This window comes from Monodelphis domestica, chromosome 4 (genome assembly GCF_027887165.1).
Source record: "Monodelphis domestica isolate mMonDom1 chromosome 4, mMonDom1.pri, whole genome shotgun sequence".
Taxonomy (NCBI): Eukaryota; Metazoa; Chordata; class Mammalia; order Didelphimorphia; family Didelphidae; genus Monodelphis; species Monodelphis domestica.
Window position 1 is genome coordinate 357,555,620 of NC_077230.1, and position 16,575 is coordinate 357,572,194.

Below are 16,575 nucleotides of genomic sequence, written 5' to 3' on the forward strand. Positions count from 1 at the left end.
ATGTGCTGCCACAATATCTCACCTTAGGTCTTAGGTGGGCTTTTACTCCTGGAAGACATCTATGACTCCTATTCTGCCTCATCAGCCAGAAATTTTTCTTGGAGCCAAGAAGGAGGGGAGGGATACTATATTAAAGGTCTTATCTCTATGGTACTTGGCTTTCTTTTGTCTCTATTTGCCTCTTTCAACATTTAGAGTAAGCCTTGGAGATAGGAAGTATTATAAATTACAAAGTATCTATATTGGTTTAGGTTCCTTGATACAACATAACTGTTATTCTCAGTGATTATCTAACCACACTGTCCTGGCAAGGCTCTTAACTAAAGTCTAATTCTGATTCTAGGTAGCAGGCATGCTCCTAGTATCAGAGTCACTCTCCAGGACTTTCTAATATAGCAATTAAAAGAAATTGTCAATTTCCTTCCTCCAAATCATTAACTTTGTGTCTCTGAGGCTCTGATACCTTTATTACCCATTACCCAATCCTGGCTAACAAGGTTGTCTTTAGGGAATGGCAGGTCAGGACAAATGATATAAACCAGTGTCATGAAAGTATTTGTAAAGAGGAAAAGTCACAGAAAAGCAACATGGAAACTGATGGGGGTGAGAGGTAGGGAGATGGAAGGGGAACCCCTTCGATTTTGATTTGATAATTAGATAAGAAAACTTGTATGTTCCATCATTCAATTCAACTCAACAAATATCTACTAAGTGCCTCTTAAGTGCTCAGAACTGGGATGTAGCAGCAGAAACAACATAGGCCCCACATTCTAAGAGCTTACAATGTAACAGGGATCATGCACATAAATAACTATGACACAAAATAACATAAGCATAGGAAAGAAGCCTATACAAAATGTAAGGGGAAATGAGCATAGAATTCAGAAACCACCTCTTCCTCTTAAGGAATATTGGATTGGCAACTTAGAGCTGAAATGGAACTTTATTTAAAAAGTCATCTTAGCCATTTCCTATTATTTTATATATGAGGAAATTGAGGTCCCAAGAGGTTGTATCTTGCTCAAAGACACAAAAGTGGTAGAAGTAGGATTTGAGATTAGATCCTTTGATTCTAGATTTTGCCCACTCTTTACTGAACTTTCCAGAAGCAATATTCAGCAAATCTTATCTTCCTCCATTTGGATGTAAACTCCTAGAATGCCTAGCCTTGCTTGCTTGTATTTATGTCTCTAGAGTTTAGCATAATTCTATCTCCCTCTCCCTCTGCCTTTCCCTCTCTCCCTCTCCCTCTCTCTCCTTCTCCCTTTCTCTCTCCCTCTCTCCCTCTCCTTCTCCCTTGGTCTCTCAGTCTCTCTACTTCTCTCTGGCTCTGGCTCTGGCTCTGGCTCTGGCTCTGGCTCTGGCTCTGGCTCTGGCTCTGGCGCTCTCTCTCTCTCTCTCTCTCTCTCTCTCTCTCTCTCTCTCTCTCTCTCTCTCTCTCTCTCTCTCTCTCTCCCCCTCCCCTCTCCCCCTCCCCCTCCCCCTCCCCCCACCATCTATGTCTACCTATTTACTACCTCCCTAAAAACCTTTGAAGATTGCTTTTTTCTGAACTCACCCCACCCTACCCCACCCCCTTCAACTCCCTGGCAAAATTCCAGCTGTGGTGATAGAACAAAGTCCACAGAAGCCCCAGGTGAGATTCTCCATCTTCCTCTGCACCCTGGAGGCTGTAATTTTCATTATCTCTTTGTGGTTCCAGTCTCCTCCTCCCCTCAGATCCACTCTGGGTTGCTTTCAGGAACAGCTACATATATATATATATATCCATACAGACTACACTGTTACATTTATGACTAAAACACCTTTAAAACCCTAGTAACCTAGATGGGGAGAAGAGAGATGAGGAATAAAGTCAGCTGTAAAGACGGGGCAGAGTCAGTGACAGGAGTTTGAGGGTAGGTCAAGGAAGGCTTAAACTGAGAATGATTTGTAAGAAGTGTGCTGGCAAATTTTTAACAACTAGCTCTCCAAAAATACAACTTTTGACTTTAAGCTTCATTATCATCATTTTTTCTGACATTTTCTTAAGTTCAGACAATTAACAAAATAATCAAGCCTTGATTTGTGGCATTTGCTGATTTCCAAAGTGGAAATGTTCACAAAGAAAAATGTCACAGTTATTTCCAGCACACTCGTTTAAGGATTGGGGGGGGGGGCGGAGGGGGGGAATCAATGCTCACAATATTTCCTCCTTTAAAATATAAAAAAGGCACTGACATAGACTTCAGTTCTTAAAGAGACAGTCTCTCAATTAATCTATAGTAGGTCCGACCTAATCAAATCATCCCTACCCCTAAGATCCAAACAATCACCTCCCCTGAGCAGTGAATTATGGTAGTGATCTTCTGAGGCCTAGGATACTCAGCAAGCCGGGATCAATACCCATCAGACACAAAGAATGGGCTAACTTTCTCTGAATAGAAACCTTTAAAGTTCAAACAAAGAATGGCTTTATCCTTTAATCTCAGCAATCCAAGATAAAACCTTTCCTGCTCACCCCCTCTATGTATTTACTAGAAATATGTATCACATGTAGTATATTTTTTGCTAGACTAATTAAATTTCCTACTATATTTTATTTGAAAATTTCCCTGAATTCCAACATAATCACTTGCCATTCCCGGGGACCAGATATATCCCTGGGAACTGCTAAAGATTTGGAGAAGAAAAACAATCATTTAGAAAGATTATATGACATTGTCCTGTACGTAGATTATAGGAATGAGCCATGAGTCAAGAAGATGGGTTAGGAGGCATTAGTCCTGGCTTGAGATGTGAAATGTGATTGGGGGGAGAGGGAGGGCAGGGAAATGAGAAAAGCAGGAAAGCTGTGAGATATTTCAAAGAAAGATATCAACCATAATGGGGGATGAGGAGAGGACTACATAAAGTTTGGGAATTGACTCTACAGTATAGTTTAGGAAACATATTGGAATAGTGAGGTTCTAGTTCTAGCTACATGATCTTGGGAAGTGACCTTACCTCTGGTTCGTTTCCTTGTCTTTGGTAGAACATTGTATTATATGGTCTCTGAGCTCCATTTCAGTTCTTGATATTCTGAGCTAAATATGACTTTAATGGATCATGACTGGAATGGTATAGCTGCTGACCTATTCTCCAAAGGAAGCCAATCTTGAGTTCATTTTTTACACAAACTGGAAAATTCTGGCCCCTGATCCTTGGGAAAGAGAACAATATCTCCTTACTAGCTCATAGATCTAGTACAGCATCTGCTTAGCAGCACCTCCTTCTAGAAGTTAGTTCAAGTTCACTGAAGTAGCTGGGGAGGGGAGAAAAGGGGAGAGGAGAGGGGAGGGCAGGGAAGAGAAGAGAGGAGAGGAGGAGAGAGGAGGAAATAGGAGAAGAGAGGAGGGTGGAAATGGGGTCCTTCTTTAGTTCCTTTCCCAGGACCAGCATGAGTAGCTGCTGATGTCTTCTATCATACCCTTTCACTTCCCAATCAAAAACAGGTTGGCAGCGCTGGATGCTCAAAGCAGCCAGTGAAAGCAGCACAAATTAATTAGAGAGCAAAGGCTTATACTCAATTCAGATAGATAGCATTTAGGTTGCTAATGAACTACAACTCCCACAATCCTCTCCAAGGCCACCTTCAATTCAACAGTGCCACCCTCTTCCTGCTTTAGGTCATTTCCCAGGTTCTTCTAGGTAGAGACCTGAGAAAGGGGAAGAAGGTTAAAGGTCCGGTGGGGATTGGTAGATCCTCTTCTCTCCCCCAGTAGTCCTGAGGCAGAGATTCTAGGGACCCCACCTCATCCCGAAGAGCTAGCCCAGCCCCGTCAGCTGACTTTGGGGGGGGGGGGGAGGAAGGGGTGGAGCTGCCCAGCCGGCTTGTCAGCTGAGAAGCCCGGGAGGCTGCAGACAGGGCAAGAAGAGGACGTTTAAACCTGAGACAAAACCCTGGGGAATTGAGGGACCTAGAAGACTCAAGAAAGAAGAGAAGGAAGTCAGCCGCTGTACTGGAGGGCCACAGGGAGTACAGCTGGGCCAGGAGCTTGGCCACCATCCTGCCTAGGACATAAAGAAATGCAGCCACACCAGGGCTTTTGTGGCTGTGCCTGGTGGGATCCCCCAGGGGAGCAAGCCCGTGGTTGGAGACCTCCTACAATGAGAAAAGCCAGGGCTCTGCGGGGCATTTGGATGGTCCTGGCCCTGGGCAGCTTCCTGGCTCTCTGCTGCTTAGTTGAGGCCAGACCAGAGCCTGGCAGAGGGGACCTCCAAATTCTACAGAGTATCCTGCCTGGCCTCGGTGTTGAATTTGGGTTTCACAACATCAGCTGCTCAGTCTGCAAGGCCCTGTTCACTGCCATCGACATTGGGCTGGAGGTGAGCTCCAAAAAGGGTCCTTCAAGGGTGGAGCAAGGCCTCCCTGGTAATAGGGAAAAGCATAAGGATTTAGAAAGAATGTAAGGCCACAGAAAAGGTTCCCTGGAAGAATGGAGTAGAAAGTTAGTATAATGAAGGTCTGTGGTACAATGGTACTAAGAGAAAGAAAAAAGGGGAGAAAGGGACAAGCATTAATTAAGCACCCACAATGTGTCAGGCACTGTGATAAATGCTTTATAAATATTATCTCTTTTTCAACTATCCTGGAAGATAGGTGCTATTATTACCCCCATTTTACAAATGAGGAAACCAAGGCAGAGGTTAAGTGACTTTCCCAGGTCACACAATTAGTATATGTCTACAGCCAAATTTGAACTCAGGTATTCCTGACTCCAGATCTCAATGAGATGAGACAAGCACATAAAGGAGCAAGACCAGAGAGAATTCCATGTAAGTTATCTTTTAGGATGGGAAATCCCAAATGGAAAACTATTAAAAGTAATGTTGAATATGAATAACTTGGAAATGGATTTTGAACAATGATACATGTATAACCCAGTAGAACTGCTTGTCAGCTCCAGGATGGGGGGAAGGGAAGGAGGGGAAAGAAAACATGAATCATGTAACCATGGAAAAAGATTCTAAATAAACTAAAAATAATGCTGATAGGGGGAGTCCCTCTCACAGGGAAGCCACTCTCTGGGCTCTGCCTTTGTATATAGGGAAATACAGAAATGCATATTCAGGTCTCATCACTGTGTCCCCTCAGACCTCACTGGCAGATACAAAATCTAGCCTCTAATGGCTTTTGGGATAGGGTAGAATTGAATGAGGTTGTTTCCATCCTACACCATTAAGCTCAAGTATCCTCAGCCAAGTGACCAACTAGGTACGGCTTCTGCCTTCTGCAGGAGGTACCACACTGACCATGATAGGTCAACTTGGAAAATAATGGCATTTTCCATAGGAATATGCCAGGGTGAAAGCATAAAGGGAGCATCAGTTGGGATAGAGTCCCCAAAATCTTTTTAGCCAGGGTAAAGTTGGGATTAATTAGTCATTACTTCTTCATTTACCTTTATAATGAATAATGTCCTGGTCCTAGGAGTGAGATGAGGCCAGGTACCTATGCCTGGGTGGGTATCATTATGTGTGTTTGAGGATCGCTGTCTTGTCTCTCCAGTCTGTCACTGACCCGTATCCTTCTCATTGCAGATGGAGCCCAATGTGGCCCGAGTGGGGTTTGTAGCCACCATTGTGTGTAAACAGCTGAACTTGGCACCACCCAATGTTTGCCAGTCTATTATCAAGCTTTATGAGAAAGATATCGTGGAAATATGGACACGTTCTGTGCTGAGCCCATCTGAAGCCTGTGGACTGCTTATAGGTTCTTCCTGTGGACACTGGGACATATTCTCAGCCTGGAATATCTCTTTGCCTGCTGTGCCCAAGCCCCCATACAAGCCTCCTGCTCCCCCAGCACCTGGTGCTCCGGTCAGCCGTGTTCTGTTCCTCACAGATCTACACTGGGATCATGACTACATGGAGGGTGCAGATCCTGCCTGTCCTGACCCTCTCTGTTGCCGAAAAGGCTCAGGTTTACCACCTTCCTCCCGGTCTGGTGCTGGCTTCTGGGGTGAATACAGCAAGTGTGACCTGCCACTAAGGACCATAGAGAGCCTCCTGGCAGGGATAGGCCCTGCAGGTCCCTTTGACATGGTCTACTGGACGGGAGACATCCCTGCCCATGATATCTGGAGTCAGACCCGCAGTGACCAATTACGAGCACTTACTACCATCACTGCCCTTGTGAAGAAGTACCTGGGGCCTGTGCCTGTTTATCCAGCAGTAGGCAACCATGAGAGTACCCCAGTCAACAGCTTCCCTCCCCCCTACATTCATGGAAACCACTCATCCAGCTGGCTTTATGATGCCATGGCCACAGCTTGGGAATCTTGGCTCCCCCAACGCGCCCTCCACACCCTCAGGTAACTGGAGCCACTCAAGGGTGGGTGGAAGGTAGAGTAGGGGAGAGAACTGAACAAAGAGAGATGATGAGAAATGGCACTTGGGAAAACATTTCTGACATCATTATGGACTGCAGCAGTTTTCAAAGGGTAGTCTGGGGAATACTAGTGCTTCCCAAAACTCTTTCCTCAAGGTCAAAACCATTTTTATAATCATACTATTATGTCTTAATTTTTAATGTGATGTAGATTGATAAATATCATCCACATCTTTATGGGGAGGGTCCTAAATAATTTTTAAGTATGTAAAAGGATCCTGAGACCAATAAGTCTAGAAATGCTGATTTATTGGATAGAGGTGGTTCTAGACACTTGTCTTGCTCCAATCTAGTCAGTCACCTAGGTTGAACCTTTCCTTTTTTGAATCATTCCATCTCCAGCTCCTGCTAAGCTCAGTGCTTAGCACATAGTAGGCACTTACAAAATGATTGTGGCTTGATTGGTCCTCATCTCAGTTTAGGCCTCCATCTTTTCTTGGGTTTATATGTATATTTGAGGATATCTTGTCTCTCCAGTCTGTCACTGACCTGTATCCCTCTCATTGCAGATGGAGCCCAGAGTGGCCTGAGTGGTGTTTGTGGCCACCATTGTGTAGAAACAGCTGAATTTGGCACCATCCAATGTGTGCCAGTCTATTATCAAGCTTTATGAGAGCGATATGGTGGACCTAGTTGACCCCTTCCCACTTCCATTCAATCCCTCTCCAAAGAATTAATGCTTACAAAAAAAAAAAACTTTTAGAATATTACCCCCCTCCCCTGCTCATAAATATTCCATATAATCTACTGTAATATAAAGTCTAAATCCCTCAGTCTGGCATTCAAAGCCCTCCCAATCTAATCAGTCTATTTTTACATGCCTTGTCTCCCACTCCTTCCCTAAACAGATGGTCTGGTTTCAGGCAGTTCCTCACATGATGATGCATTTACTCCTTTCTCTGTCTTGACTCACCCAGGTCTCTCTGCCTGTAATTTTCTTGTTGTCTGCAACAATCCAAATCTTGCCCATCCTTTGAGGCCTGGAATTCCCAGGCATTCCAGTTGGTACTGACCTCACCCTTCTCTGAGCTCCTTCTTCTTGGGACTCTTGACCTTAAGATGGCTTGGGCTTTTCTGTGTCTCCTTATCTGATTGTCCCAGATGGGTGAGCTTTCTCAAGTAGAACCTAAAGCCAGGACGGGTCAGGCCCACCCCAACTTGTACTGCTTTAGTGTACCCCACAGGCAGGCCTATGATAGTCACATATTGCCCTTTTATAAACATCGTTTGTGTTGCATTGACCCAACCCTTCCACTCTTTCAGGAAAGGGGGATACTATTCCCTCTGGCCTAGCCCAGGCCTCCGTCTAATCTCTCTCAACATGAACTTCTGTTCCCGGGAAAACTTTTGGCTGCTCATCAATTCCACAGACCCCGCAGGGCAACTGCAGTGGCTGGTGAGAGAACTGCAGGCTGCAGAGGACCAAGGAGAGAAGGTGAGGACATGGGGCCAGGAGAGAGAAGGGGAGGTCTTCTGGGAGTAGTGATAGCAAAGGGAGGAATGGAGGGCAAACCACCTTTCCTGGCCCATCCCAGGGTACCAAGGTGCAGTCTTTTTTGTCCCATCATTCCTGTTTTGTTTGGGGGAGGTGCTGCTTTCCAGGCTTCTGGACCTCTAGAGGCAATTGCTGGGAATAGGTTAGTTTCTGATCTCTGAATAAAGACAGTTCTGTACCCAGCATGCCATGCAGTGTTTCCTTTACCCAGAGGATATTCATACCCCAAATCAAAGGCTGCTTTCTGCTTTTGGATGATCTGATAGTCCCATTTCCCTGCAGTCAATGTGATGTCATTGCTGTCCTTTCAGGTTCATATCATTGGTCATATTCCCCCGGGGCACTGTCTGAAAAGCTGGAGCTGGAATTACTATCGAATTGTGGGCAGGTAAGGGGAGAGGAGGCATTGTGGGGTAGTAGATAAGGAAGTAATCTACTTAGCTAGCTCTAGAAGACCTAGGTTCAAATCCTGCCTCTGGCACACTTTAGTGGCCACAGGCTAATCAATGAACCCCTCAGTCCTCCCAAACAACTCTCCAAGACTTTGTTATAGATGAACTGCTGCTCTATATCTGTGGAAGGAAGTTCCACACAGGGAGTTCTTCAGACCTATATAATTACAAGTAAATGGGGGAGATGGGGTCTAAGGAGAGAAGCAGAGCATGATTTGGAATCTGAAGGAAGTGTTATGGCCAATTAAAGCAGAGCAGCTGGGTGGCACAGTGGAGAGAGTAAAGACTCATCTTCCTGAATTCAAATCTGGCCTCAGACACTTAATAGCTGTGTGACCCTGAGCAAGTCACTTAACCCTGTTTGCCTCCGTTTTCCTCATTTGTTAAATGAGCCAGAGAAGGGAATGGCAAACCACTCCCATATCTTTGCCAAGAAAACCTCAAATGGGGTCATGAAGAGTTAGACATGACTGAAACAACTGAACAACAACAAAGCTTACAAAGCCCTTTACATACCTTTCCTCATTAACGCCTCCAACAATCCTGTTAGTTATAAAAGGTATCTACGGATACTTCCTATCCTCATATATTATAAAGGAAGAAACTGATCATCCAAGAAGCCAGGTAACCTTCCCCGTGTTCACTCAAAGACCTATAGAAGTTAGTTATTACAATAATATAGATGAGAGTTATGAATTAAAACCACTGGTTTGGGGAAGTGGATCTATTTGAAGTGTGGCCCTGCTATTATTACCTCTATGAGCAACGGCAGATTGACTCCCCTTTCTTTCAGTTTCCTTATCTGTAAAAATGTGGTTTAGGCTTTGATCCCTAAGATGTCTTTTAACTGCAAAGCAAGAAACAGAATTCAGTGATCCTGTACTTTCCTCCCTTTCTCCTTAAAATGAATCAATGAATGTCTTTCCCTTTACTAGGTATGAAAACACCATAGCTGGCCAATTCTTTGGCCATACCCATGTAGATGAATTTGAGCTTTTCTATGATGAGGAGACCCTGAGCCGGCCCTTAGCTGTGGCCTTCTTGGCCCCCAGTGCCACCACCTATATGAATCTGAACCCTGGTAAGTGGAACAGAGAGAAGCCTGTTTGGTTAACTGGGTAAGGGGTGAGCAGGGGGCTACCTAGCCATCTGTACCTGCCTCAGTCTTTCTGGGCTGTTTCTCCCTCTGCATTGTACCTTTGACCGCTGATCAATGCCTTTCCTGTCTTCCCTTGTAGGTTATCGAGTCTATCTAATTGATGGCAACTACTCAGAGAGTTCCCATGTGGTTCTGGACCATGAAACCTACATCCTGAATTTGACATTGGCCAATGCTCCTGGGGCCACCCCTAAATGGGAGCTCCTCTATCGGGCCCGAGAAACCTATGGGCTTCCTAATGCCCTGCCAGCTGCCTGGCATGACTTAGTGTACCGCATGCGGGGGAATATGGGGCTCTTTCAGACCTTCTGGTACCTGTACCACAAGGGTCACCCTCCTGTGGAACCCTGTGAGGCTACCTGCCATCTTGCTACCCTCTGTGCCTTGCTCTCTGCCCGCTCAGACAGCCCTGCTCTCTGCCGCCACCTGGTACCAGATCTGCCCTTGCCCTACACTGGAACTCTTTGGCAGAGACGTGTGTTTTGCTAGCAAAGGAAAGCTCAGCCAGCCAAGCAGAGATCACGAAGGATGGGGCCCAGGGCATTGCAGAGGGGAGGAATGCCTAATCTCTATCTCTATCTCTATCCAGTATTAAATAAGAGAAGGAGGGTTAGCTATCTGGATGTGCCATGGACTCAGGTGAGCAAGGAAGATTAGTGTCTCCTCTCCTGGAGGTGTCTTAGCACCTGAGAGACCTGTCTGGCCGGACATGAAGGAGGAAGCAGCCAGCTCTTGGGTCACAGTGTGGGCAGAAATTGATGGTTCTCTGTAAGCACCACCCACCAAGGCTGCTATTGCTCCTGCTTCCCTCAGTACCACACCTAGGGAGGAAACACGGCTTTGGATCTTTAACAAGCAGCCTCCTTCCCTTGCCCTTAAGCTGGTTCTAGTTGCCTCAAAGATACCAGAACTGAAAGGCCACAAAGGGCTGACACTTCCCTCTACCTGCTGGACAGGAGTTCCCCATCCAAAGTTGCCTAATCTCCTGGAACAGTTACAATAAAGTATGTGACTATGTGACACAGTGGCCTCCTTTCCTCGCTGGATTTGTCCTTCATTCCACAAGCTCTACATCATTGTTTCTAATTAACAGCTGGTACCCTCTGCTCCAAACAGACTTAGGAAGGCCTTGTGCCAAGGTCCTTAGACCAGGGACCTCGAAGGGTAACAAAATGGGTCACTTTGACAGTTTTCCCTCAGAAACTAAGGGAAGCTTGCTTCTTCCTCACAGAAATTCTGAGAAAAGTAAATGAGGGCCCAGGATTGCTTTGACAATTGGCAAAGGGGGGGAAGATGGGAGGCAATTGTATGTGACTAGGAGCAGCATCAAGCCTAAGGGAACAACTTGTCCCTTCCCCAGGGGACAGCTCTGGGTCAGAGAGAGGCAAAAGAACCAAGTTAGACAGGCATCAGGATGGGCACACAGACAGCTTTATTAGTGAACACAATTCGCTGGTGCCCACAGAACAGGAGGAAGGGGGCTTCCCTACTCCCACCCTCACTGCCCTTGGGCTACAGGCCCAGCCAGCAAAGGGAAAGCCAGGCAAAGGCCTGTATTTTCTATCCAGACTGACTGATTCATGTGGCAAAGAGACACAAGAACCCTTGGGCTGGGAAAGTATCAGTATCCCAAGACAGAGGCCCAGTTGGGTCCAGCCATGAAACCCATTTGTTCTACCTTCATGCTTCAGTCTCCTCCTTCCCTGTGGGCCTGCAGTCCCATCTTCCTCCCCATCCCCCAGGCAGGAGGCCACTGCCACTGGTCAGGGAAGCAGTGCCAGATGGCCCTGGCCCAGAGCAGCATCAGGAAGGGCCTGACAAGCTGCCCTGGGCCCCTCCCCACCCCATATCTTAGTTCCCCAGGGCAGTTTATTTTAGAGATTCCCCAGGGCAGTTTAGGGAATGGTCTGGACCCAATCCAGACCCTGTGCACCTGTTCAGGGTGTGTGGGTTCCTAGCCTTTTCGGTTTGAGTGTACCCAGAAGAGATTGGACCCCCTTTCGGACAGTACAGCCCACACGACGAGCAACAGAGTCTGCAGGGGGTGCTGGGAGACATGAGCTGGAGGCCTGGGGACGGGCATCCAGGCACTTCTGGTACCGAAGCTGGGGAGAAAGAAGGTGGGCTATAGAGTATAATTATCAGTCCCAGCCTGCCTACTCAGTCCAGGGACCCCCATTCCCCACCCCCTGCTCCCTGTAAAGACCCATTTTCCCTCCAGCGGGATGCACTTTCCTTTCCCCTACCCCCCAACTTACCATGCAGGCAGCCTGTACAGCCTCAGAGAGGCTGGCTGCATTGGGCTCACACCAGAACATGTGGCAGCAGAAAGTAGAAGGGCCAGCAGCCATGATGAAGGCGAAAGTGTGGACATCTCTGCCCACTGCCAGGAATGACAGGAACCGGACCCTGCATTCTCCCAGAACGGCTTCAGTCTGCGAGGATAATTAAGAAGGGCAACTATTACAGATCCATACCCCCTGATAAGAGGCCCCTATCATAGATCTTAGTGACCCTGTCACTGCCCTCTGGAGCAGGAGTTCTTCATTTGGGATCTGTGAACTCATAAGGTTTTAAAATCTAGATAGAGAGAGAAAGAGACAGATAGATAGAGATAGATAAAAATAGGGGAAAAGAGAGAGGGAAGGGGGATAGATTTCAATATAATTGGTTTCTTTTGTAATCTTTTCTATTTTATCCATTTAAAAATATCCTGAGGCCATGACAGGAAAAAAAGGCTGAATTCTTGGAAGGAATTAAGAGGCCCTCATTTTTTTTAATACAAAAAAGACATGGGGGTTTTAGTGGACTACAAACTCAATAGGACAACAAACTGACAGCCAAAGAAGCTAATATCACCTGAGTTTACATGAATAGCTGCATAGTGTCTCAGGTAAGGGAGGTGAGACTACATCTGAGGCAATGTCCCATTCTAGACACTGCAATTTAGGAAGGGCCATGGTAAACCCCAGTACATCCAAGGAAGATGATCAGATTAGTGAAAGGACTCCAAATCTTGTCATATTTGGCTCAACTGAAGCACCTGCCTGGGGGGCAGGGGTGGGGAGAGGCAAAAAGATCACAAACTTAAGACATCATTTGTCTAGTCCTCTCATTTTACAGATGAGAAATCTGAGGCCCACATAGATTAAACAACTTGCCCAAAATGACACAGAATAAGTAGTAGAATTAGAATTGTGGTTTTCTGGCTCCAAAGTCAAGACTCTTTCCACTACACCACTCTGCCTCCTGATAATAATCTTTCCAGATTTAAAGGGTTCTCATATAGAAGAAAAAGGACTATTCTTCAGAAGGAAAACTCAGAGCAAGAGGAAAAAGCTAAAGGAAGGAGTTTCAACTCAAAACAAGAAAAAAAGTTTCTAACAATAAGAACTATCCAAAAGGAAAAGGGGTGGCATTGGGTGTGCTAATGAGCTCCCTATTAGGGAGGCAGCAAGTTGGCACATTAGTTAGAATGCTGGATCTGGAGTAAGGGAAATTCAAGTTCAAATTCGGCATCAAACACTTCCTAGATGTGCAGCCCTTGCTACCTCAGTTTCTTCAACTGTAAAATGGAAATAGCGCCTACCTCAGAAAATGGGGATTGTTATGAAGATCGAGTAAGGTAATCCTTATAAATTGCTTATCTGGCACAGTGTCTGACACTTAGTAGATGCTCAATAAATATTTGTTTGCTCCACTCCCACCCCTGTCTCGGCAGATCCTGGAGCAGAGGTTAGATGACCACTGGTTAACAATGGTGTAAAAGGAACCAATGATCTTTGAGCTCCCTTTCATTAGGTCTGTCATTCTCTCATCCAGATCTGGGGAGAGTGAGGCAGCCTCATTCCATACCTACAGTGATCTGGCATTGCATCTTAAAGGGAAGTAAGAGGTCATTACTGAGCTATATTCACTAAGAGCCTACTGTGTGCAGAATGTTCTTCATATGAAGAGCCAAGATTATCTATTTTTAAAATTTTACTAATTCACCTCCAGTTGTCCCCCAGTCAATCAATCATCCCTCCCCTCCTTCCACTGCAATCAGCCTGGAGCACAAGAGACCAGAGGCAGCCTGGCATCAGCAGCCATCTCCCTCCTTCCCTCCCAGCCATGGCCTCACCTGCTGATGCAAGATGGTGAGTGTAGCAGGAGCCACACTGACGTGACTGGGGGTCCACTGCTCCCTGCTGCTGGTGGCCAGAACTGACTCCAAGGCCCCATTAATTACATCCACACCTGCAGATCCAAAGAGACAGCACCCCACCCCACCCCCACCAATACATGGTGATGACCCATCCACTAGGACAATCCCTGCCATTGTCATTAATGATAGTAACTGATATTTATGTCACATCTATCAGTTATATCCTATGTAATGAGGGCTACTTGGGACAGTGAAGAGAGAGCCAAGCCTGAGTTCATATCTAGCCTTGGACACTTCCTAGCCATGTAACCCTGGGCAAATCACTTAACCCCCACTGCCTAGCTCTTACCACTCTCCTACCTTAGAACTAATATACAGTATTGATTCTAAGACAAAAAGTAAAGATTAAAAAAAAAAGGAGACTAAGTTGCAAAGAAGGACCAACCCACGCAGATAGGAGAGGGAGTTCCCTATAACGATAAAAGGCCCAGCTTCTATCCCAACTTTTAAATTAGTACTTTAAATTTTCCAAAGCACTTTGCATACATAGCTTCACAAATAACCTTTAAGACTTAGATATCATATGTTTTATGTACAAAGACACTGAGGTCCAAGAAGTGAAGAACTTGGCCCATTGGTCACTCTTTGGTCACTGCCAAAGAGTGTCAGAAGCAAAATTCAAACCCAGATCTACCTGATTCCAAATCTGTCACTCTTAGCTTCTACACTATGCTACCCCAGGACATAGACACTACTGCAGAGTACACATACAACTTGTCTTCTCAAGCCATTCCTTACCAGACCACAGGGCCTTTTCTGCATCCTCATTACCCCCATCTCCTTCCCCTCATCTCATGACATGTGACACTATTTTGGCTTCCAAGATCATTGCTCTTGTCTTTCATCTCTGATCTGTCCTTCCCAAGCTCCTCCTCTTCCTTATGTCTCCTCACTATGGTTGCCCCTTAAGTCTGAGGATCTGCTGCTTTCTCGGTATTCTCTCCCAAGAGAGCCCATCTGTCTATCGTGGCTTCCTCTCTCATCTCTCAATGGATGACTTCCACATCTCTATCAGAGAAAAACATAAAGCCTGGGTTCCAACTCCAGCTCTCCTGGTGACTAGCAATGTGACCTAAGAGAAGTCATTTAAAATCACCAAAACCTGTAGCTGAAGGGAGCTCAGAAGCATCTGACTTAAGATTCTTCCTTAGTCCAAACTTTCCCAGTCCCTTAAACTAGGCATCATCTGTCACGATGTCAAGGTCTAGGCTAGAGACATTCAAAGAAAGCTTATTGATATGATCTCTACTCCTTCTCTCCCCTTCCCCACTCTATCTCACACACACACACACACACACACACACACACACACACACACACACATACACACCAGGGAGGAGGACAGAGAGAGGAAACAATGCCAAAACTGTAGAGATAATGGCAGGGCAAGGACCATGGGCTGAATGTAGGTGATGGAAGGTCCTGGCAGTGGGCTGGCTGCATTCTGTGTGCCCAGAGAATGGCAGAGAGGAAGAGGAAGGGGTCTCTGAAATACCTCTCCATCACTTAAGGAAAGGGTGAAGATTTGCTGAACTGAGGCCGGTGGACAGGAGTGGAGGACAGAAAGGGCTTCTTTGTAGGAAAAGAGGTGGCAGCTGGTCGAGGGGCAGTCAAGTAACATACATACCCACAGGCTTAGCAACAGGCACATTCCCCAGGTAATAGACTTGGAATTTCTGGACCAGCTCATTCTTCGGGGCTGGGAACTCCACTGGGGGGAGGGAAGAGAATCATGGGCCTGACATGTCAGTTTTGATCCCCAGCCCATTCCACTAGATAGGAAATAGCTTCCAACCCAGCAACAAGATTTTAGCTAACAATCCCAAGGGTCTAGACCTCCTGATCCTCCCTTTCCCCAGATTATATTCCAGCTTCACTCTCTCCAAATCCAAATCCCTTTTATGATATGATTGCTTGATTTTAATTATTCTCAGTCTTCCCAAGTGATTTGTGGACAGCTGGAGCTGTGTGCATTGTGTTTCTGACCTATGTTTCCTAAAGAAAATGCATGGGTGCTCTATCTGTCCCATCAGAGTTCCCAAGGGTAGGGGCCATGGTTCCTCCTTCCTCTGGGTCTCTTACGTGGTCCTACAAGGACTTTGCACACTAGGAGGCCCAGTACAGGGAGGTATCTGTCTGTGTGGATGGGCTTGGGTTTTGGAGGAGACCCTGACCTTGGAAGGGAACATCCACCAGTTTGGAGTGATCCAAGGACAGGCCATTCACTAAGCAGCGGGCACTTCGGCGTTCAGCCATGATCTGTGGGAGTGAGACCCTGTCACCTGGTCTCCTTGGCTCTGGAACCTGTCCCCCAATGCCCTTGATCCCTCATCCCACAGGTGGCCTCCCAGTGAATTCCCTAATGGGAGCCAAATTTGGCAGAGAACCCACATCCCATGCAGGGGCCTCCCCTCACTGGGGAGCAGGGACCGGGGCAGGGGGCATGCCTTAGAGCAGATCTCATGCAGACTGGTGGCTATGTTCTTCGCAGGTGCTTCACAGCGAAACACGTGGCACTTGAGCATCTGGGTCAGCTTGTCCCGGGCCACATAGGCAAAATCCCTGTGGGGTAGGTGGGTCTCTCAGTGTCTCCCTACTCTGCCAGACTCCAAATCTCTAGTGGGGCAAGAGCTGGCAGAGCAGGATTATTCCACCCTGGAGGCTGGGGGGGGGGGCTCATGGTACTAACCCCAAGCTTAGGGGAAATAGGCATGCTGCAGACAAGGGACAGAGGAAGAGGAACAGCAGGCAGGATGGGGGGAACAAGGGAAAATCCTAGGAGCTTAGTGGGCTTGGCTGAAGCCTAGGAGCAGGTAAAGGCACAGACGATGGGGGGGGCAGGGGGGAGCA

At 46.6% G+C, this 16,575-nt stretch overlaps 2 protein-coding genes across 7 annotated transcripts in view; one reads left to right on the plus strand and one right to left on the minus strand.

The window, feature by feature from the left end:
• The first annotated feature begins 3,620 nt into the window (after positions 1-3,620).
• Positions 3,621-10,538, plus strand: SMPD1 (sphingomyelin phosphodiesterase 1). The gene is made up of 6 exons (XM_001380226.4): positions 3,621-4,347; positions 5,563-6,335; positions 7,676-7,847; positions 8,219-8,295; positions 9,295-9,440; positions 9,598-10,538. Exons 1-6 carry the CDS (start codon positions 4,048-4,050, stop codon positions 10,005-10,007), a joined length of 1,878 nt encoding a protein of 625 aa, XP_001380263.1. The 5' UTR covers positions 3,621-4,047; the 3' UTR covers positions 10,008-10,538.
• Positions 10,539-10,927: 389 nt separating this feature from the next.
• The window catches only part of APBB1 (amyloid beta precursor protein binding family B member 1), a 51,910-nt gene continuing 46,262 nt past the window's right edge, over positions 10,928-16,575 (minus strand). For all 6 annotated transcript variants that reach the window (XM_056795111.1, XM_056795107.1, XM_007492737.2 and 3 more), the window contains 6 exons: positions 16,173-16,287; positions 15,900-15,984; positions 15,353-15,436; positions 13,642-13,757; positions 11,777-11,953; positions 10,928-11,623 (listed from right to left, as the gene is read on the minus strand). In XM_056795111.1, the coding sequence (XP_056651089.1) occupies positions 11,456-11,623; positions 11,777-11,953; positions 13,642-13,757; positions 15,353-15,436; positions 15,900-15,984; positions 16,173-16,287 (745 nt within the window). In that variant the 3' untranslated portion in view covers positions 10,928-11,455. The remainder of the gene's footprint in view (positions 11,624-11,776; positions 11,954-13,641; positions 13,758-15,352; positions 15,437-15,899; positions 15,985-16,172; positions 16,288-16,575) is intronic.